Below are 24,052 nucleotides of genomic sequence, written 5' to 3'. Positions count from 1 at the left end.
GACTGTGCTCAAACTGCATGTGACCAGGGTTAATGTTCTTGCAACTAGACCAAAATGTCAATTTCTGAATGCCAGGTTTTGCTAGTTCTCAGGTCTGGGAGGTGGGGAGCATAGCTGTCAACTGTCCCTTATTTGGTGGGAAAGTCCCTTATCCCAGCGCTGTGTCCCACTGCTGTCCCTTATTGATGATGTCCCTTAAATTTCCCGGGTTTCAAAGGAAGCAGCTCCTCTCTCTCCCTCCCTGCCAACCAGGGAGGAGGGAGGCTCCAACTGTGTTGCTTGGCTGCGATGCTCACCCAATAAGGAGTCTTAAGAACGACTGAGGGGTGCAGCTTGCATGCCTTGTGCCGATCAAATCGGCTGCGTTGCCTGGGGACTCGCCTTTGGTCAGCGCTTCCCAGCAGAGAGGTGATGGTGGTTTTCCTTGCTGCATCCCCTTTGTTGGGTTGCTGCACTGTGGGAACCACCGCTTGAGGCTTCGTTTGGCTGCTGGCTGGGTTTTCTGCCTTTGGCTTGGAGGGGCTCAGAAGTTGAACATACCTGTGTTCGGAAAATCCCTTATTTTGGCTGCTGATCCCTTATTTTCGAGGCTGCTGGTCCCTTATTTTCAAATCTGTAAGTTGACAGCTATGGTGGGGAGACAGCCTTTCCTGGCAGAGTTGCACTTCTCTGGAAGGAGCAGGTACACTGTTCAGTTGTGCTACTGGTTTCAGCACAGCAACTGGAGTCTCCTGTGGCCTCAGTGGCTAGGCGTGCTTTGTTTTCAGCTATGGCTGGTTCACCAGCTATGGCCTCTTTTGGATAGAAATGACTCAACCACTGTACTTCATGCTTTGGTAACTCCCAGACTGGATTGTTGCAATGCACTCTACATGGGGCTGCCCTTGAAGATGATTTGGAAGCTTTGATCGGGAGAAAATGCACTGACCAAATTTATGGCTGGGGTTCCATTTTGATCTCACATAACCTGTTTTAAAACATCTGCATTGGTTGCCCTCTTGTTTCCAGGATTAGTTCAAAGTGCACGTGTTAAAGTCCTAAACAGCTTAGGTCCCAAATTCTGAAAGACCATTTCCTTCCCTAAAGACCCTCTCAGGTGTTAACATTGACAGAGGGGACTCTCCTGGTAGTTCTGCCACTCGCAGAAGCTCAGGCAGGGGTGGTCTAAGAGAGGACATTCGGTGTGACAACCCCAAACTTTTGTAACTCCCTCTCCATAGAGGTGTGCCTGTCAACTTACAGTTTTTGGAGATTGCTGAAGATGTACCTCTTTACCCTGACCTTTGACATGTGAGAAATATATTTTCCGGACTGCTCATGGATCTCCATCTCACATTATGTTTGAGATGGAGTCCTAAGAGTTTTACCTTGGAAGTCATCTGAAAAGGTTGAGGGCAGGGTGATGTTGCTAAGAAAAGTGCTATTCAGTATGAAAGACCAAAATACGTCTTGGCTCCAAAAACACTGAGCAGTTTCCACATTATGTTTCACAAACAGAGCATAAGTATCAGTGATGGATTTTCAAGTGGACAACACACTGGCTTGTTTTACCTTCCCACCTGCCGAACATCTGGGTTTTTTAGTTTCTTTACTTTACTTGCTGCATAACTTGCATCATAGTTTTGTTTTTATCTGTCTTCTCTCTCTTCTCCATTCTGTAATAATGCCTTTACTTGTTTGCTAAAGCTACCCTCCTTTCTTCCTCTTACTTTCATCCGTATGGCCAAGAAACGCTTAATTAGGGGATTGTGGATTTCTCCAGCTTTGCTAAGTGCTACCATGTCCTAAGAATTATTTGGTTAAGAAAGTTTATCTGCTTCTCTTTTTATCAACTGGTTTGTTGGGTGGGGAAATAGCACTTCCTTGATAACAATCTATTATCTATTTGTCACTGCTTTTGATAAAAGAGGGAAAGAAGTCTGTCTTCTGTATCCCAAAATGTCTGATTTCGTCTTTATTGGCCTAATTTGCTGATTATTTTTCCAGTAGTGACAGCAGCAGATGAAGTTTGAAAAAGTAGATCATGCAGGTTCAAGAAAAGCATCAGTTGGAGTTGTGATAGTGAATGGAACTGATATGAAAAGGAGTAATGTATTCCCCTTAACCATACCCAGTGAGGCTAGATGAATTCTTATATTCTATATGGCATGGATTTGGAGCCTGTGGCCTTGTTGGTCTTCAACTCTTATCATCCCTGTCCATTGGCCATTCTAGCTGGGGCTGATGGGAGTGGAAGTCCAACAACACCTAGAGGCCTTCAGCTTCCCCTTCCCCTTTCTATGGTCTGTTTTTCCTTTCGATGGCTGATGCTGGAGGCCACTTCATAGCAAATTTCACCATGTCCTGTATAAAGCTGGTTGTGTGTATGGGGGTGCCATAGCAGACTTATGTGGAAGTTTGCAGTGCCACAGATAAAATAGCTGAGTTCTCTTGTGGGTCGCTGCACATGAATGACTAACCATGAGGGACAGCTTAACTGTCATGTGAAATAACATGTGAACAGACCATATATCATTTGTTCAATAAGAAAGAAAGAAAGAAAGACTGACTATAGGAAGAGTGAAAGTAAGTCCGATACTTCAGTATTCAAAAGCAGCATATTGAGCCAGAATACCAGTATATTCCTATGAAAAACAGCATCTATTTCCTCCCAGCACTTTCACCCCTACTTTATACTGTGGTTTGTTATGCACTTTGTTACATTCCTCACTTAAGGGTGGATTTTAAAATCCTTTAATGAGGAACAGTGTTTTATTACTTCCATTTTAAATGCACCTATAAAGTCTTGGGTTGATTTAGGCATTGGAAGATCTATTGCTATACAGTATGTACTATTCCATTGGTCTTCAGCTGATGAGCCCACATTTAGTTGTGATACTACCTCAGGTGATTCCACTTCAGCTTATAACCTCCTTTCTAGTTTTCTGGTGCTGCTGTTTTGGGTAAATAAATAAATAAATAAATAAATAAATAAATAAATAAAAGAAGCGGAAAAATGGGAGAGAGAGTAGGGTGTAAGGAGACAGAGAAATGTAAAAGAAGATGAACACATTCAACAACAAATAAAAAGTGAGTCCCATGCTGCAGGTAAGATACTGGGTCTTTAGTTTGCTGATCGCTGTGCTGTTCTATATATTATTTTGCTTTAGAGTATAATGCCTATTCTAAGCAACTTAATTGTTGTTGTTTAATTGTTAAGGTTGGTTAAAGCTTGAAATCACATATATCCATTTGTTGTTCCTGCATCTTGGGGACTGTGGGGTGTTTGCAGTGTTAGTCCTGCTCAGAGTAGACCCATTGGGATTAATAGCCATTACTAGTACTCTGCTTGTCCGTATTACATCAAATGACCCAAGCTGTTGTAACTGTTGACATTTTACTGAAAATCCTATAAGAATTCTGTAAATGCCACCTACTTTTCAGCTGCACACAAATGAATGCTGACAGTCACATTTAGATAACTGTCAGCATCTATTGATGTATTTCTCACTTTTAGGCTTTCGCAAAATGTGTCTGGGATTATCAGGGTTCACATGTAAATTACTAGTTTTGGTGAGCTTTGACATTCTCCTGTAAAATATTCTGGGTCATATCTGGAGTTACTTTTACTCACAGTAGGCCCACTTAAATTAGTGGGCATGACCAGCTTAGGTCTAGTAATTATGTGTCTAACTTAGTTTGATGCAATCCACTGCCTATCTTATTTCGGTATGTATATGTTCCTGTTTTGTACCAAATAGCGGAGCTAATCATCCAAATATACCCAGCTGACTGGTACCATAGATGGCACCCAGTGAAATGTCACCACACATGTAAAGAAAGAAAGAACCCGCCCACATAATGTGCTTCAGTTTGTCCACAGTTGGATAACATGATATTTTATACTGGATTTTCTTCCAAATCGTAGTTTAGCTTTAAAAGGCAAATGTTGGCACTACTGTAAGTTGAATTTTGAATGTGTGTGTGTTTCTGGGCATGCAACAACAGGGGTTTTTTGTGCGTGTGTTATATGCACAGTTTCCCCCAACACTGAAGCAAATGGAGAAGACCTCACTTGCCTTAAACTCCATGTGTACATTTTGGAACTTCCATATGCACATGGGAGCTCCTAGATTGTGGCTTTGCTAAATGCGCACAAATAGCCAAATTTAATATAGTGTTGACATATGACTTTCTAAGTGTATTACCATTTAGAAGTGTTTGATGATTAAGCAATATATAAATATATCTGATAAAAAGAATAAATAATTATACTTTGGCCCGACACTGTTAGGCTGCTTGTTGCGGCTGATGTTTTCTTGTAAGCCTGTCATTGCTTCATTCTCTGGCGGTTTGGTTTTGCACTGAGGCAACTACTGACCAGCATCCCAGTAGCTGCGTCTTCTCTCTGTCCCTGCACACCACCATTAAGCTGTTAGGTTGGAATTCCATGTTACACAAGAACCACGGCATAGGTGATAATGCAGGGACAGCATGGCGACAGAGACCGAATTGTAATGTTTGTTTTGTAACATCACCTTTAGTAATAGTGTCTGCTTTCAGCAGTTTGAGGAGTACACTGACTGATGATTTACTGGATTATCAGCAGTGCTTCCTGCACCACCAGGGTTCCTTGGGGGCTCCAGTCCAGAGCTGAGAGCCATTTCATTTTCTAAGTCTTGATGAGAAAGCAGCTAGAGATGTTATAGCTGTGAGCAGCACTCCACGTACATACATCCTTGCCAGGAAACAGCAATCGCCAGTTGAATTTTGCTTTGTAATTTTGCATTGTTTTTGTTGACTTGTTGGATTATCACCTTGCAATTTAATTTTGTATTTGATTGTTTGCCCCATGAGCTGCCCTGAGAACGTGTGCTGATGGGCTACCCTGTAACTCTAATAATAGCGCAGTCTCATTTGCATCCGGGTTGGTATGTAAAATTAAGCACCATTTTAACTTTAAAAGTAAATAAATAAAAAGACATCCAGTTTTGTATATATTGAGTAATCCAGAGGAATGTAGATTTGTGTTACAAAGCTTGCTTAGCGAAATTTGTCTAGCCTGTATGCCTCTCTCTGCTCATATCACTTCTGTTTCCTGACTTCTGTTCATTCCCCCACTCCTGGAGTGGATGGCTCCCCAAAGCACCTGTATTGAACTTGGAGCAGCTGCTTCATTTAGCAAGGAACTAAGAAGTGACATATAACAAGGACTGCAGTAATTAAATAAATGCATGCAAAATAACAAACAATATCAAACAGTTTCTGTAAACTGTGTCAGTTACTTCCTTGAATGAGTGTCTGGAATCAGTAATGGGCAAAAACTCAAATCCATTCGTGATAGCGGGGAACTTAAGGGACTGTCGAGTTGGGAGAATGTATATTCTGGGTGAGTTCACACTGCCATAATGAGCAGGTTCATAGTTGGAAAGGGGTGGGGTATATATCCTTGCAGTGTACCATTTTGAACCTGGGAATTCCTGCACCAATTGATTTTTTACTAGAATGTTTTATTTTTTTTAAGAAAAGGGGAATTCAGTTTACAGAATATTACCCTGGCCAAGGTACAGTGGTACCTCGGGTTACAGACGCTTCAGGTTACAGACTCCGCTAACCCAGAAATGGTACCTCGGGTTAAGAACTTTGCTTTAGGATGAGAACAGAAGTCGTGCTCCGGCGGCGCATAGCGGTGGCGCGGCTGCAGCGGGAAGCCCCATTAGCTATAGTGGTGCTTCAGGTTAAGAACAGTTTCAAGTTCAGAACGGACCTCCAGAACGAATTAAGTTCATGACCTGAGGTACCACTGTACTCTCAATGACAGTTTAACTGAGAATAAAGTATTAAAATGTTCAGCTCATGAGCATATCTCAACAGTGGCTGCTGGCTAGCTTTGGGTGCCTGTTCTGATAAATGCCTTTGGCACAAAATCAGTGCATAAGCTCGCAGTTGTGGTGTTTTGCATTCCAAACAGATTAAGAATTTTAGGACAAGGAAGTTTTTATTCAAATACATCATTTATTATGAGCTAGGGAAACTCCTACTCTGAGCCCATTAGCCAGTCAGGTGCATGCAGGAAGCACAGAATCAGGACCAAAGTACAACAACTTGTATTCAAAAGTATTAAAAGGTAAAGGGCCCCTGGACGGTTAAGTCCAGTCAAAGGTGACTATGGGGTTGTGGGGCTCATCTTGCTTTCAGGCCGAGGGAGCCGGTGTTTGCCCACAGACAGCTTTATGGGTCATGTGACCAGCATGACTAAACTGCTTCTGGTGCAATGGAACACCATGACAGAAACCAGAGTGCACGGAAACTGTTTACCTTCCCTATGTGAGATGAACCCACAACTCATAGTGTATGTGTGTTGGGCAGTGAGGGAACATGATGAGGCCATGATGAGGCCAGCTAGGTGGTCAGTGGCCTCCTGGGTTCTGTGATTCCATATAGTTTGTTTTAATGGGCATATTGCTAGTATTGTATTCTGTACCAAACAATGTTTCTTTCCACTTTATGCATCTTGGGAAGTAGCCTATGAAAGCTGATGCCACAATAAATGAAAGTGTCACTCTTTTTGCATCACCATTCTAACAGAAGCACTCGACTGTCTATATCAGCTGCTTTCTCTGTTAACAGCAAATATCCAACAATGTTGTGAATGTTGACATTTACAGGTGAATACTAACATTCCCGTAAGAAATTTGTAAGTGCCACCCACTTTTCAGCTACACACAAATGAATGCTGACAATCTCATTTAGATGACTGTCAGCATCCACTGATGTATCAGTGAGTTTAAAACATTCAGAAAATGTGTTTGGAATTGCAAATGGATAATTTTTTCGGCAAATATTGACATTTTACTGTAAAATATTCTTGGCTGTATCTGGTGTCAGTTCTACTCAGAGTAGACTCATTGAAATTAATGGCCATAACTAATTTGGGTCCAACTAATGTTGGATACCTCTCTCTGCACAGAGATAGGTAGCTTTTTATCGAGGTCATGGCGGACATTGTCTGGAGTGATTTGATAAAGTCCTCACAACTGACAATAGATTCATACTTCTATAGTTATTCCTCCATATGCCATGAGCTATCACCAGCTGCTTTTCTGGTGATTGAGGTATTGTTGCCACCATCAGAACTGTGTTTTATATTCAGGGATTAAAGAAATTTAAATTTAGTCAATGACTTAGTTGCTTACTCCTTCTATTTAGCCAGGTGTTGATAGAGAACATTTTGCTTCATGTAGGAGGCGATCTTCAGATCCCAGGCCTACACTTCTATTTATGTGGACATGAAAGCTTAACACTTTTCTCAGTTGTATGTTGAGCCATCACTTAAACAAGATGAATCCTAGGGTGAGTTAACAGTACATTAGAAGCAAGGAGCATAGACAAAAAGAGCATCCCTAGGAACTTGGATTCAGCCCAGTTTTCGATTTGATGATGAAGACACACTGTTTTAAAAAGTCTTTTGTGAAATAGTCTTAGATGTTGCCCAGCCAGCCAATCTTTCTGGTAAAATAAATACACTTTTATTAGAAGCCCCCTTTATTCTGATGTGCTTTACATTGTTGGAAAGAGAAGCCACATTACAGAAGGATTCTGCTTCAGTTTTCCTTTCTCTCTTGTTGCTTCCAGGTTCTTGGGTCCCCCCCCCCCGCTTTTCTTTACTCCTTTATTTCTCACTGTGGAGTTGTAAAGATGACCAACCGCTTATGCTTGCATAAAGCAGTTAGTTATATACAACAAATACATGTGTTTGAGAAAATCTTCAATAAAGGACTAAGGGTTGAGTCCTTGAGAAATAATTTATAAAGTGCAACACAGTTCAATGTGTGTATGCATCTCTAGGGGCCAATGCTGGCACAGAGCTCCTGATCTTTTAATCATGGTTAAGGATTAGAAGTGGGCTGTGGGGTCATGTGCTGCTTCCCCACTTGTGATTTCCTCACTGGTATTGATCATAGTTAAGAGAGCAGTGTTAAGCATGGTTTCATTCTAACCAGGATTTCTCTCTTAACCAGGATTTGAAAGCAGCTCCAGGGCATGGTTAGCATTAAAGTTGGCATCAACAAACACTTGGGATTTGAATGTCTGATATGGAATTCGGAGAGCAATTTCCCCCTGGGTTAAGTTTGATCTTGCTGTTCTTTGGCTTTCCCGTTTAGCATTTCATTTGGCTCCCCTGCTTGAATTATCTGGCTCTGTTTTGCAAGAGCATCTTTGCACATGACATGCGCCCCTCTGCTTGTTGGCATACTGTCTTCTGCACTGTGTTATATTATGACCAGGATTATGGATCTGTGGGGAGTGATCTGTGACTGAGATTGGATTACATTTGATCTCTTCTAGTTCTGATTCTATAGACTGTATAAGGCTTGAGAAGGAATAGCTTTGGTACTACTTTCTTTCCCCTGTTTTTTATCTCACATGTTGAGCTGTCTGGTTTTCTGTAACCTACCAGTGACCACATCCATTCCAGTCCCTTCCTCCAGTCTGTTTTCCCTTTCTTCCACTTCTGCTTTCCAGTATGTTCAAATATCTACAGTCCTTTCAGAACTGATCCTTTAGCTCATGTTATCAACCTGACTATCATTGCATCTGTCGATTGGTCTCTCTGCTTGGTTTTGTAAATTAACATGATAATTTCACCATAAAACTACAGAGATATTGCACAATAAAAAGCTGCAGTGTTTTCTGTTCTGTTTATGACTAAATATTGGTGTATACTGTATTAGTAACCCATGTTAATTAAGGAGTAAGAGCTATGAATATCAGTGGTATTTATTTCTAAGTACGGTAAGTACATTTAGGATTGTATCCCAATGGTGCAATCCTATACCCACTTAGGGAGTAATCCAAGCCCAAGATCTGCCAGAATGAGCAAATTTTGCTCCAGTGGATCTCTGGCTCAGGCGGCCAATTCCTGGAGCAGCTTGGCTATATCATAGAATCATAGAGTTGGAAGAGACCACAAGGGCCATCGAGTCCAACCCCCTGCCAAGCAGGAAACACCATCAGAGCACTCCTGACGTATGGTTGTCAAGCCTCTGCTTAAAGACCTCCAAAGAAGGAGACTCCACCACACTCCTTGGCAGCAAATTCCATTGTTGAACAGCTCTTACTGTCAGGAAGTTCTTCCTAATGTTTAGGTGGAATCTTCTTTCTTGTAGTTTGGATCCATTGCTCCGTGTCCGCTTCTCTGGAGCAGCAGAAAACAACCTTTCTCCCTCCTCTATGTGACATCCTTTTATATATTTGAACATGGCTATCATATCACCCCTTAACCTCCTCTTCTCCAGGCTAAACATGCCCAGCTCCCTTAGCCGTTCCTCATCCTGGCTCAACCGGGACTAGTAGCAAGCTGAGTAGAGACTTGAATCTGATGCCAGCGTAAGCCCTGGGGGAAAAAAGGTGCTCTAGAGTGGGAGGTTTCAGGAGGACTTAACACTTGATCTTAACTGCATTCAGTTCAGTCATGTGACCTTGGAATCTGGCAGAACTAATGCTGACAAAAAACGGTAGTACAAGTAAAACTCTGTTTTAAAGCCTTGCTTTCCCTCTGCCAGACTTAGGCTGGCTCAGCTGGCAGTAACCCTGCTCTTGAATGGTGTTTGGATCTGACATACAGTGGTGCCTCGCAAGACGAAATTAATCCGTTCCACGAGTCTCTTCGTCTAGCGGTTTTTTTCCATCTTGCGAAGCAACCCTATTAGCTGCTTAGCGGATTAGCGCTATTAAAGGCTTAGCGGCTATTAAAGGCTTAGCGGCTATTAAAGGCTTAGCGGATTAGCGGCTAAAAGGCTATTAGCGGCTTAGCGGCTTAGAAAGGGGGGGGAGCGGGGAAAAATCGGAACACTCGCAAGACGTTTTTGTCTTGCAAAGCAAGCCCATAGGGAAAATCGTCTTGTGAAGCAGCTCAAAAACGGAAAACCCTTTCGTCTAGCGGGTTTTCCGTCTTGCGAGGCATTCGTCTTGCGGGGCACCACTGTACTTTATATTGGCTTAATGACATTAAAGACTTTATATTGGCTTAATGACATTACGCTGGCTTCCCATGCTTAGGATTGCTTCCAAACCTGGGTGTAAGTCCATTGAATTCAATGGGTGTTACTTCTGAGTAGACATGTGTAGGATTGGGTTGTAAAAGTTACAAAGCAGAGAGATGGAAAGTCATCATTGAAACCAATAGTTTCTTCTAAACTTAAACACCATGGAAGATTTAAACTCATGATGTCATTCTCAGTAGAGCTCAGGTGATGAGATAAAGAGGAAATCTTGAAAATAAATGAACCCTTATTTAGAAAGTGCTTTCACCCAAAATAGACCATTTTCTGTTGATTGAGATCTTAGTAGAGATGTTGCTGTTAAACAAAACAGCAACAAAAAATAGCACCTTTTTATCCCTTCCTTATTTTCTGCTCTTAATTAGGCCTATAAACATTACTGCATGAAACACATCTTTGTTCAAAATCCAGAGGATTTAATCTAAAAGTAATCCTAAAATTCCTTAAACATTCAGTGAAAAATGCTAATAAAAAAGGAAATGTTTGCGCTGAGATCATTGCACAGTGGATCTGATACTTCTATAAAATAAATCAACCAGATTAGAATACATTTAAAGTGAAAATAATTTATTACTATAGGGAGTACCTGCAAAATGGTCATTTGTTGTTGTTGTTTAGTCGTGTCCAACTCTTAGTGACCCCATGGATCAGAGCACGCCAGGCATGCTTTTTTAATAGTTCAGCTGGAATATCATCACTTCCACTGGCCTTGTTATTATTATTATTAATAATAATAATAATAATAATATCTTTATTGTCATTGCCCCCTTCGGGGACAACGAAATTACTTGACTGCTCCATAAAAACACTAATTAAACAATACAGTATAATACAGCAAGGGAGATTAGATGACTTTCAAAGTCCGGGCTTCCCATTCAGGGCCGAGATCGCTCTGGAGAAGAAGCTGTTCTTAAGACGGCTCATTCTTGTCTTCATCGTCCTGTATCTCCATCCCGACAGCAGAAGCTCGAAGAGACAGTGACCAGGATGCGATGGATCTTTTACTATGTCCAGTGCCTTCCTTTATTAGCAGTGCTTTCTAAGGCTCTTCACTCTCCAGGATGTCTGGCTCAATTATTATTATTATTATTATTATTATTATTATTATTTATTCAATTCAATTCCTGAATAAAGTATGTCTGGCTCAAGGTCAGCAACCACACTACCTGGGGTGTACGAGACCTCCATATCTTTCTGGTATAATTCCTCTGTGTATTCTTGCCACCTCCTCTTGATGTCTTCTGCTTCTGTCAGGTCCTTTCCACTTTTGTCCTTTATTATGGTAATCTTTGTACGAAATGTTCCTTTCATATTTCCAGTTTTTTTGAACAGATCTCTGGTTTTTCCCATTCTGTTGTTTTCCTCTATTTCTTTGCATTGCTTGTTTAAGAGTACCATTTTTAAGTTTCAAGAAAAGAAATTTATTGGACAACTGGAATGAATTAATTTTTTCAACCTGAGACAGCAACTTCGATACAAGTAAAAGTGGACCTGGCTGGGCATCTCACTACTAAAGACCATTACCGGAGTTAAACAAGGGTGTATTTTGGTGCCTTTTCTGTTTAACTTTTATATTAATGACATGCTTAAAGAACTGGATGGCCTACAATTTGCCCCTGTTACAATTCTCGACCAAAAACTTTCAGTTTTAATGTATGCTGATGACCTAGTACTTGTGTCTAGAACCCAGGTGGGCCTGAGACAGCTGCTTGCGAAATAAGGTTCATATTGCATGGGTAATGCTTTATCTATAAACTATGACAAGACACAGGTCATCGTATTTGGGAAGGGCCGTAAAAAGCATGTTTGGCGCCTGGATGAACACATAAATCAAGTAAATACATTTAAATATTTGGGACTGGTCTACTCAGAAATGGCCTCTTGGAATATACAGCTATCTAACAATAAATTGCAAGCCTTTAAATCAGCAAAAGCTATTCTGAAATTTGCTGCTTGTAAAGGTGGAAATCTGGTTAACCCAGCTCTATCTGCTTATAAAGCAAAACCAATGGCCCAGATTTTATACGGCGCAGAGGTTCGGGGTACCTCAAAGGTTTCTGGTCTGGAACCCCCACATAATTATTTTTTAAGAGCCCTTTTAGACCTTCCCAAAGATGTGCAATCCTGCATGGTTAGGCTAGAAACTTGTATGTTGAGCATAGAGAGCCAAATAGATAAAAGAATCTTCTGCTACTGGTTTAGAGTTCAACAGATGGACAACACTAGGTTACCAAAATAAAAATAAAAATGCCTGATGGATTAACGAATGGATTACCCCTTAAAAACTGGGTACATCATGCTACCCAACTGATGGGCAAATATGACCTCGCATTGACTGAGCTCAAAGGACTTTCCCTACACTCTCAGAAAAATATTTTTAAATGGACTATAAGGGCAGTGGTTACTAAAAATGACTTAAGCTCTATGTACCTATCCACATGCGCCCCATTATATTTTAAACTTAGAGAGGCCCATGAACATATGTCTTACTTCAGTGAATTGACTTTTGTACAACTCTGGAAAGCTTTTACAGAGCTACGATTAAATACAATAAACTCTGCTTATAGAGATGGGAGATATAGAGGCATACTAGTAACTGATCATGTTTGTATTAGGGGATGCCCTAATTAGAGGACCTTGCGCATTATATCTTGTGCTACCCCTTATATATGGAAGCGAGAGAACGGTTTTTGACACCTATAATGATAAGGTCCCCTGGCCAGAATCCTTCTGACATGATTCTATATCTCTTTGCAGACATTGATAAGTATGTGACCTGGTGTGCAGCACTTTTTGCAACTGCCGCCAGGAAAATTAGAAAAAATTATATAGCTGAGATAGCTATCAACTGTAAAGGAGATGAATTTATTTGACCCCATCTACACCAAGCTGTATCTTTCTCACTAAACTTTGTACATAATTGTCTATTGTATTATTTAATATTACTTTTAATATATTAGTGGCCCTGCGGTGATTTTAGCTTATAAATTTTATTGTTTAATGTTTCAATTTGTATATTAAGGAGTTTCTGTAGTTTTGTGCAGATTAGGTCATGTTTTGACAATGTAAATGTTTTAAGTTTTTGTATCAAACTAGTATATATTTTATTGAATAACATTGTATACATTGCAGCAGCCTTTGGCTATAAGCAATAAACTTGACTGACTGACCTGAGACAGCTGCATAGCAGCTCAGGTGCTGATTCTTGTGGTTGTCTAAGCAAAGCCGACCTCTTTTTATTGCAAAACATTATCAACAGATATTTGTGGTTGTGGATCTGCTTACTCTAAAAGCCTCTGCAATGAATCTTCCTTTTCTTTTTATTCTAATTGCCATAGGTTATGAGATGTGCTTATTTGCACCTAGTCATTAGAATTGTATCACCATGTAGGGATATTGGCCTGGAGCCCAATGGAGGAGCACCTATAGGGAATGAGCAATTTAATGAGTCCCTAGATGAGGCTTAAAACATTCCAACTCTAACTGCCCCAACTAAAGGGGTGAACAAGTTAAAGTTCAAAAGAGGTAAACCTAGTGCAGCAAAAGCCTTGGGTTAGCAGGAGCATTGATACCTAGTTTGGCTGTAAGAGTTCAAGTAGATAAGGACTTCTGTCTGTTTCACTGTAGAAAAGCAACTAATACATTCATAAAAATCAGGCAAGAAATAAAATAGTATACATAATAAGGAACAACAGACACAAGCATGTTAGCAAGACAGTTTGATGGACAAAAAACCATGGGCCACACACAACCCAGGTTATTGCTATCTGCTCATTATTAATCCTGAACTTCAAAGAAGCAGGAAGAAGACTTTAATACTCTATAGATAAGATGTCCAGAGTGTGAAAATGAGTATGTAATATATATGTGTGTGTGTGTGTGTGTGTGTGTGTGTGTGTGTGTGAGAACTGCCATCGGCTCAGAGGTGAGAAATAAAAGGACAGTTGTTTTACAGGGAGCATCCAAAAATCTTGCGAAGCAGTTCCTCTTCCAGGAGGAGGAAAGCCCCACCTCCAGTGGGGAAGAAGTGCAAGGACCAGAGGATGCTGGTGGGAACCTTAACATCGCTCCTGAGCAAGCTGGACAGGAGGGAAACACGCCCTTGCCATCGCCCCATCCTGTGCAGTAGTCTGAGGCGCAGAGAGGGGCAGAGATGGTTGGGGGTAACGAAACTCTTATGTTGAGGAGGTCCAAAAAAAGATCGCTCCCGGATTCTGCTAGTGATTGAGCCAGACATTAGCTTTGGGGTTCTTCACTGTAAATAAAGGTAAAGGTAAAGGGACCCCTGACCATTAGGTCTAGTCATGACCGACTTTGGGGTTGCAGCACTCATCTTGCTCTACAGGCCGAGGGAGCCGCCATTTGTCCGCAGACAGGTTGTGGGTCATGTGGCCAGCATGACTAAGCCACTTCTGGCCAACCAGAGCAGCGCACAATAACACTGTTTACCTTCCCGCTGGAGCGGTAGCTATTTATCTACTTGCACTTTGACGTGCTTTCAAACTGCTAGGTTGGCAGGAGCTGGGACTGAGGAACGGGAGCTCACCCCGTCACAGGGATTCGAACCACCGACCTTCTGATCGGCAAGTCCTAGGCTCTGTTGTTTAACCCACAGTGCCACCCGCATCCCTTTCACTGTAAATAGTTTGCACCAAAATAAAGCCTGTAAAACGCAGGTCGGAGTCCTGCCTGGTTACTCTCGAGCAACCACAACAGTCACCTGAAAATGTGTGACAAATTTAAACAGAGTATCAAATGGCTATGCATATTAGCAATGTTGTGGTGCCCGTTAGAATGACAGATCTCTGGAGAGATGCTAACTGTTCATGTTAAGAAGTACCTGCTTCTTTGATTGTACAGAGGATAAACCATATATACTTGAGTATAAGCCGACCCGAATATAAGCCGAGGCACCTAATTTTACCACAAAAAACTGGGAAAACTTATTGACTCGAGTATAAGCCAGTTCACCACACCACAAACCTCCTGGTGGGCCGGAGTGCGTTTTCGCACACGGCAGAGGGGGCTTCTTTCCCCCCAGCCCCTCCCGTCCCCCTGCCTACCTAGGGTGCTGCTGAGAGGCAGAGGCTGGTGGCGGCAGTGCCGGAGGAAGAAGCAGCAGCCCGAAAGGGCTGCTCGTTCCTCCACCGCCACCAGCCTCTGCTGCTGGAAATGCACTTGGGTGAGACCCTCACTCGAGTATAAGCTGAGGGGGGCTTTTTCAGCATTAAAAAAGTGTTGAAAAGTCAGCTTATACTTGAGTATATACGGTAAATGTTGATGAGGCAGGAAGAAAAATAGGCAGGAGAACAGCACAGGTGATGGTGTAAGGAGGAGAAAGAACATCACAAAGAGTGCTTTAAAATGTTTTAATTAATTCAGATTGGAAGGTCATAAAGATACTGACCTGAATTTGTTGAAGGTTCTAGCTAAGCTAATTTCACAATCACTTAATATTACAGGCTAGATTGCACAGGTGGTGTAGGCAGTAAGTGTTGTGTGATACAGAAGAGAGCATTGGAGTTCTATGCACTCTACCACTGTACATGACAGCCAGAGTTTACCTCATGTAATGTGTGTGAATGGACCTTGAGCATGCAGTCTATTCATGCTCTCTTTTTTTCCAAGAAATGGAGCCAGTTCATATTTAAGCTTCTGCTTATTATAAGGGCAAGCGCATTGGTCTGAGATTTTACTTCCATGCTCGCTGTGTACATATCTTACAACTTTGAGAATGTTTGAGAATTAGCACAGTCCAAGAAGGCTAGGGAAGAGCCAGCATAGTGCCTGCTGTTAAACAGGGAAGAAGACTGGACTGTAAACACCTCAGAAGTTATAAGAGCAAACCACATACACACATTATATATATATATATAAAAGCAGTGTGGAACGGGCATTATGTGGCCCTTGTAAATAAAAGTGCCAGTTCTGCAGATTGAAGTGGCCAACTGGGCCCGTGTGGGGTAGCGTGATTCTTCTAGTAAACTGGTCACAAGCTGTTGAGAAACCCAGCCAGATGGGCGGGGTATAAATAATAAATTATTGTTATAAATTATTATATAATAACATTAACATCTTGATTTTGACTTGGTAGCAAATTATTATGAATAATGTTTTTTCCATGGCAAAGGCACTTGCAGTATGGTGATTTCTAGGCTCAATCCTTTTAAAAATATTTGGTAATTCTTTATTTCTCCCTTCTGTCTTTTTAAAAAAAAATCCATTTGAGGCACAGAGTTAACCATGGAATCTAGTGTATGTTCTAGCAATGTCAAGTCCATCTACCTTAGCTGTGTATTTGTATATGGCATTCTTACACATAAAAACAAAAAGCCCTTTGGCAATAAAAGTAACTATAACATACAGAATTCTTCTTAGTTTGAAAATGTGCTCAGAAGGATAGTGCACTATTGTAATTTCATAAACCCACAGTTAAAATGAACCTGTGCTTCCAGGTTTTGGCATTGTCAAGTAACTTTTAGTAATCTCTAATTATATTTTTATTTTCAGATCTTCAGCCTGGAGAAGTCATTTTAAGGAATTCGTTGCCTTTTGGAAGAATGCTGTGAAGCAGCTTGCCAACAATAACAACTGGAAATAGAGGTTGAATAACCCACTTAAGTGTGATTAATTTCGTATTAAGTAGTACCTCACATTAAAATAAAAATGTATGGAAGTGCAAGAACAATCAGTAACTTGGAAGGCAGTCCTGCCAGATCCCCTCGCTTGCCAAGATCTCCTCGGCTGGGCCATAGGCGAACAAGTAGTGGAGGAGGTGGAGGGACAGGTAAGACGTTATCAATGGAGAATATCCAGTCACTTAATGCCGCCTATGCAACATCCGGACCAATGTACCTGAGTGACCATGAAGGTGTGGCGTCCACTACTTTCCCCAAGGGCACAATGACTCTTGGAAGGGCTACAAATCGAGCTGTGTACGGTGGTCGTGTGACAGCTATGGGGAGCAGTCCTAATATTGCTTCCGCTGGCCTTTCCCACTCCGACCTCCTTTCTTACACCGATCAGCATGGGGGGCTGACCACTTCTGCACATCACCACCACCACCAGATCCCTTCTATGTTGAGACAGGTAAGGGATAGCACCATGCTAGATCTACAAGCTCAGCTGAAGGAGTTACAGAGAGAGAATGACTTGCTGAGGAAAGAACTGGACATCAAAGATAGCAAGCTTGGCTCTTCCATGAATAGCATCAAGACCTTCTGGAGCCCTGAGCTCAAAAAGGAAAGAGTGCTGCGGAAAGAAGAAGCGGCCAGAATGTCCGTTCTGAAAGAGCAGATGAGGGTTTCTCATGAGGAGAACCAGGTAAGCAATTGCAAATGAAAATAATGGTATGCGGAAAAGGCAACTGATGCTTTGCTTATTGTGGTCTTCTCCAACCTGGTCTCCTCCAGATATTTTGGACTACAACTTGCATCAGCCACAGCCATTATGGAAATGCTGGCTAGGTCTGATAGGACTCTTAGTCCCAAATGTCTGGTGGGCACCAGGTAGGGTCAGCTGCATTATTGTGTAATGATGGCCTACTGGTGGCATGTTTTGGCTTTGTAACATAATAATTCCCTGTTGCCTGTTTCTAGTTTCTAACTGGGAAGAAAGTGCACCAATAAGCTTCACTTCATTCAGAATTTCTTTGATCCAGGAGTCTTCTCCATTAATAATGTGGAGAATGATTGTTGGTCACTACCTATTTTTTTTTGTATTTTCAGGACTTTTTGCAATAATACAAATGCATTCAGGAAACTTTACTATAGAAACATGTTATATATTTATCAGAGAGAGGGGGCATAGTCTAAAGATAGACCAGTAGGTCAGGGGCTTAACTTACATTAAACAGTAGCCCAATACTGTTTATTACAGTATGCAGTAAACCAACTATTATATCCTTATGTTTTTGTGCTTTCTCTGTTATTACCCCCACCACACCCCACCCTGAACATTCTGGGCCAACTGCAAAAATAATTCCATTAGAACTAATATGTAACAGTAATGTTCCTTAAAGACATTCCTTAAAATAATAAAGCAGATTTCGAAGAGTAGCAACTAATAAACATCATTCTGATTTTTAATGTACTCAAACATGTTGCTGGACCTCAGGTTGGCCCCAGCACTGTTAAATGCCAGCTATTGATTTCCTCGTGTAATATAATTGGTGATTCATATTTCCCTTTGCAGAGAAGTCAATATCTCTCACTAGGTTCTGAAGGGGGTTAATAAGTGCTCTCTTGTAAGTAAGAGTGTCTGGTATTTGAAATAATCAGAACTGGAAACTAAAAATTCATGAAGCAATCACCTAAGATTCCTCATAGAGGGAAGAGAAAATGAAGCTTGAGGGAATCATCTTGCCTGCAGTTGGATATTTTCATGACCATAGAGGGAGGAGGATGATGATGATGTTGGGACAGGATACGGGACAGATAGTTCACATGACACTTTAGATTGGTGAATATAGTTGGTGGCATTGTCAAATTTCCTTGCTTCATGTTGATACCTTACAAACTGAAAGTACACTTTGTTACACACGGATGCTGTTATTCCAATGATTCTAGCATTTTACCAAGCTTTCATAGGGCGTGTGTCTCTTTCTGTGGCATTGTGCATTTAGGAAGTAAACTAACAGTGGATGACTGGAGGAATTTAGGCTGGTGCTATGGGAACCTTTTCGCTTGCTGTCCCTGCCTCCATTCCTGCTACCTCTCCAGCATGGCTGGCTAAGAAACTAAAGCAGTTTGCCAAATTAACCTCTAAGGCTACAGTTGGGGGTTATAATAATTTATGAGTGATTTTTCTTTTTAAATCACATATATTGAAAATGCTGATGTGAGAAGAAACATGAAATTATTGTTTGGGTAGTTGATTTCTCCTTTCCAGTTAATTTAAGATGACAGAGATTTCCCCCTCCCCAATGTATTATTTTAGATTCTCTAACTAATTTGCAATAAGTATAGAAAATGTGTATTGCTTCAAATTTGTTTCAAAAGATGTATGATAAGTTTCACTTGTGGGTAGGTAAACCAGTTCAGTTTTGGAGGAGAAAATGTTGCTGATATTAAAAGGTATTTTTGCACTATGATGTAATTGGCTGTGTCTTACGAATTAGGAAGACGCAGAATTAGCCCCGAACCACTATAGCAATTTTCTTCAGTTACACATGGTGTTTTGCATGCAAATGGCTGATATTCACAAGATAATTTATTTAAAGAAATTCAACATTAAGGGTTGTGTCTGGTGTTAGTTATATTCATAGCAGACACATTAAAATTAACAGAAGTGACTTATCTTACAAGTATTAATTTCAGTGTGTCTACTTTGAGGAGAATATAGTTGGATACAACCCAGAATATATATTTTTTGTGATGCTCTAGTTTCTTCTTTGTAATATATTGTCCCATTAATGCTTTCTTTATTCCATGCAATCAAATCCTCTTTTTATAAGTGAAGAAAGTACAAATAATGTTTTTTTAAAAAATCCTGTTTATGTGGAGATGGAGGAAAGTATAGAAATACTTGTTGACTGAGATATGTTAAATGGTATGCATGCAAAACATATATATACAGTAGTAAACAAATAACATAATTGTGCAATCCTAAAACTATTGTTAAGTTAGCTGAGGAGCCTTAGGCAGCATGTGTGTTGCTATGCAGGTGGAAATGGAGCCACACTGGCTGAATGGCTCTTAATGTTGCCAGAGGTCCTCCAGTATGCAGTGGGAAGCTCTAGCAGCATAGATGTTCCTCCAGTGATGAACATCTGGCAGAGAGGGAAAAATTGGGGCATGTCTGCTAGTGTGGCTATGCCACATCCAAAGCCCTTTTATTTCCATGACATGTCCACGAAACAAGATGACTGTGCCAGTCCTGTTGCCAATGTGGACAATTCCAGTGGGAGGAAAGAAGGAAAAACTGTGTCCCCCACATCTTCCTCGCTGCCCATAGTGAAAGAGCAGGGCAATGGACATGGCGGTCCCTCCGCAAGTGGATGTCTGGGATATCTCCCCCCGCCCCCACTCCTGAATGTAAATGTGTGTTAGGATTTCTCTGGAAAAGTCGTCAGCACCTTAGAAACTAACTTCTGACAAATTTATTGGGGCATAAGCTTTCATGGCCTAGGAGTCTCTTTCCTTTATCAGATGCACGAATCCTTTGGCAAGTGGATGTAAAGGGAAAAGAATGTAAAACTTGGAGTTAATGAGGCTGAAATGCAAATTGGAGCTTAACTGTATGCAAAATAAGCATGATGACCTGACACAACTGCACTAATTAGTGATAGCAGACATATTTTAGCATTGCAGAATAAATTAACCCCCATCGTGGGACAGGAAACCACTGTGAAGAGGAGTAGTAAGGCAGCTCTTTTACATTGGTGTTTCCTTTTGAACTTCCTTTGTTCAAGGATTGCCACCTTATGGTCATTGATCATGTCCTGGTTGGTTGAAGTTGTCCTACTTGTTTCTGAATATTGCTTTTTTTTTTTTTACACGTCGTACTCAGTTTAATATATTCTTTAGCATAGAAACCGGGCACTTTGTCCTTTGTGGAATGCAGGAAGGCATTTCTGGCAGATGAGAATATATTGCATTGGAAGAGAAGCAGATGAATGATCCCCTGATGTCATAGCTGTCAACTTACAGATTTGAAAATAAGGGACCAGCAGCCTCGAAAATAAGGGATCAACAATTACTTTGATAAAATACATATTTTGTTGCATGCAAATGGCTTTAGATACCTATTAGGTCCATAAATTACCATATAGCATATATTCAACACAAAAAACAGCAACAATTTGTTGTTGACAAAGGACAGCCGGACATAGAAAGGGCCCCATTACCTTCAGTATCTTATTTAAGGGACAGCATCAATAAGGGATGGCGCTGGGATAAGGGACTGTCCCGCCAAATAAGGGACGCTTGACAGCTATGCCTGATGTTGTGGCTCGCATTATTAGGTCCTGTAAAAGTATTCCTTTAATAAGGAGAGAGTTGGCATTTGAGTTTGTTGTAGGGTCTGGCCCCTGTGTCTGTATTGTTGGTATGTAGCCACCTAACTGTTTTAGGTTGGGTGTGGGCATCTGTAAGTATTGCCATATAACTCCTCATTTTCCCCCTTTTTCCCTTTACACCCGAGGATTATACTTCATGCATCAGATGAAGTGGACTTGAAGTAAAGTGAAAGCTTGTGCCACAACATGTTAGTTAGTTTTTAAAGTGCCATAAGACTTCCCTGGGTTTTGCTGCAACAGATTAGCAAAATAAAAGCATGCATGCTTCCGATATCCATCTTGCTTGGGCACAGTAGCCTTTAAAACATTATCTGCTTCTTGCTTTGGGGGGCATCAAACCGCCTTTCTCCTGAGTTTAGCACGAGATGGATAAATATATTATAATGCGTGGCCATCGCTTCCATGAAAACTCTACTCATGGGATTCTCCTGCTGGTGAAATTGGGGGACGCAATTTCCAGTGAATGTTCCTCCCCCTGCAGCTATTGTGTGCATCCACCATGTGTCATGAAGAATGTGCACATAATCTGTCCATGAAGAGGCCATTGTGCACATTTCCCAACCAATAATCTATTAGGCCAATGGAAATGTGTATTATCTCAGTTGCGTTTTGTACATTCTTTGGGCCTTATACACATTCTCCAGTCAATATGTTTACTCTCCAAGAAACATACCCTGTGCTTCTCTTTCAAGTTCAGAGGTGGACAACCAATGGCCTGCAGGCCACTCCCACAGATCATTGAGGGGAAAGAGGGCATGGTTTTGCTCTTGCCAAGTTGATTCCGTTATAAGCACTAAACTGTTGTTGTGAAGGGTCACTGTTCTTATTTTGAATATTACCCCAAAGATGGGAATGACACTCATCACCATTGATACCACAGGGGATCCAGTAGATGTCCACAGTAGTAAATGCAATAACATTCCACGCATCATTCCCCATTGTATCTGGCATGCTAGAGAGAGGTATGCATCTCTCTCTGTGTAAAATGGGGGCATGGTATTTTCAAAGTAACAAGATTAGTGATATTAGTGCTTTCAGAAAATGCAGTTTTAATAGAAGAGGAATATTGACATAGTTCCACTCAACAACTCGGATAGAGAATAGGATTCTCCTTCAATAACTGAATTACAAGTGTGAGTTTATTGCACAAAGAAACCATTGTCTCGAAAGCCCTTCAGCCAAGATATCTTGAAATTTCTATTGCAATTGGTATCTTTTCAAACTAGTTAAGCTCTGAGTTTTTACCCCTCCCCCAAAGCAGAAAGTGCTAAATCATTCTGAGCATTGCTAATGCTATGTGCTTAATTCTGCAAGTGTCCTTAAGCCTTGTGGCAGTGTTCAGTGAAAGGTGTGCAATATTAACCCCCATAGTAGGTATTTACACTCCCTGCTAAAGAAACTTCAGATGTTTTAGGGAAATAAATCTTGAACTTTTTAAAGATTATTTGATATATGTGTAAAAACCAGCTCTTGGGTTTTGTCTTCTTCTTCTTCGAAAAAGAATTAGAATTTAAATACCTCCCTATACCTGGAGGTCTCAGGGCAGCTCACAGAACAAACTTTATCTAACTCTTGACCAACAAATAGCTTTAAGGATAGGGCACTTAAGCAGAGAAAAATACTATGAGGTAAGAGGTGGTATGTTCCTGCTGGCTAATAATAATTCTACAAGACAAAATGTAAGAAATGATTAAATGGGACAACACTGAAGGATGAAGAAAACCCAGTTCTTCAGTCCCACCCTCAAAATGAAAGTAATTCAATTTGAAATTCACCGTGTTAGGTGCATGGCTACCATTAACTGTTTTGGTTGAAGCAATTATTAGTCACATTCCTGAATTGGAATCATGTTGTGCCCTTCCATATATCTCCAATATTCAGTCCCTGTCTTCCATTTCCACTTACTGGCAAAAGATACTTGTTTCTGCATTCTTTCCCATTCAAAGATTTATTCATTTCAGATCTGATGAGGTAGCAGGGAGGGCAGGGGATTGGATGTTTTGTAAATGCTGCTGTTGTAAGCACCTACCTTCATAAAGGGCTTTAAAAAAAAATCATACTTGGAAAAGGCTCTGTGACATTAAAGATCTGCCAACCATGGCAGAAAAGTCATCTTCTGTGTTTTCTTAATTAAGACACCCATGCCAGAGGCCTTAGAGCAGACAGGAAGCATAGTGAATTGGTTTAAGCTCTTGTTATGAGTTGTTGCTCCACCACTGTGTAAGTAATAGAGTGGTTAATCCCCAAGGCCCTCTGTGGCCCTCCAATGTAGTCGGACTTCCCACACTCTTCAGTCCCAGTAAGTTTGGTCTATGGTCATACTTAGCTGTGAACCGGATACATCTTGGGAGCCATTCCTGGTCTATCCCTAGTTGAAGACTGCAGAGGTCCCTGGGACAAATGTAGTTCTTGCTTGCTCACAGCACACCTTTTCGTATGGGAATGGTTAGGATTATTGACATTCTGGATTCCTGAGTCCACATTTGAACGCAAAATTAAAGAAAAAGAAATATACAAGTTTTAAAACGTTCTAAGGCCTCATGCGCAGATGGTGTGAATATTTGCCCTCTGCATTTGTTCATTGTTCTTGGACATCATTCACTGGAAGAGATATAACACATGAAGCTTCCTGCTAGGATTATAGAGAAAATTCTTTAAACATTCTGATGTTGTCAGAGTTTGGGTTGCCAACTTTTGTTTTCCTAAATTCTGGTGCACCAGAGTGATTGCTTTTGAATATATGAAGCCTGACTCTCCTTTATGAAGGGAACAGCCTGGCCTTTTGTGGAATCTGGTATCATGTGTTTCACCCTCGGCTTGGCCGTCTGCAGTGCCAGCAGCCCACTGTTTTTGGACGAGGTGACTGGAAGTTGCCAGACTGAGTGGGAGACCGTGGCCTGTGCTACATCGTTCATCTGTTTGCGGCTTGAAAAACAGCAGTCACCACTCTTACTACGGAGAGAATTTCCACATTGGCAGCATAGTATGTGTA

The 24,052-nt window shown here is 41.1% G+C and overlaps 1 protein-coding gene across 13 annotated transcripts in view; it reads left to right on the top strand.

Moving 5' to 3' along the window:
- The window catches only part of ERC2 (ELKS/RAB6-interacting/CAST family member 2), a 510,602-nt gene that overhangs the window by 5,841 nt on the left and 480,709 nt on the right, over positions 1-24,052 (top strand). For all 13 annotated transcript variants that reach the window (XM_083489222.1, XM_083489221.1, XM_083489224.1 and 10 more), the window contains exon 2: positions 16,554-17,366. In XM_083489222.1, coding sequence (XP_083345348.1) covers positions 16,710-17,366 — 657 coding nt within the window. In that variant the 5' untranslated portion in view covers positions 16,554-16,709. The remainder of the gene's footprint in view (positions 1-16,553; positions 17,367-24,052) is intronic.

Source organism: Podarcis liolepis (genome assembly GCF_965112155.1).
Source record: "Podarcis liolepis genome assembly, chromosome: 2".
Taxonomy (NCBI): domain Eukaryota; kingdom Metazoa; phylum Chordata; class Lepidosauria; order Squamata; family Lacertidae; genus Podarcis; species Podarcis liolepis.
This window is presented reverse-complemented; position numbering and strand designations above follow the sequence as displayed.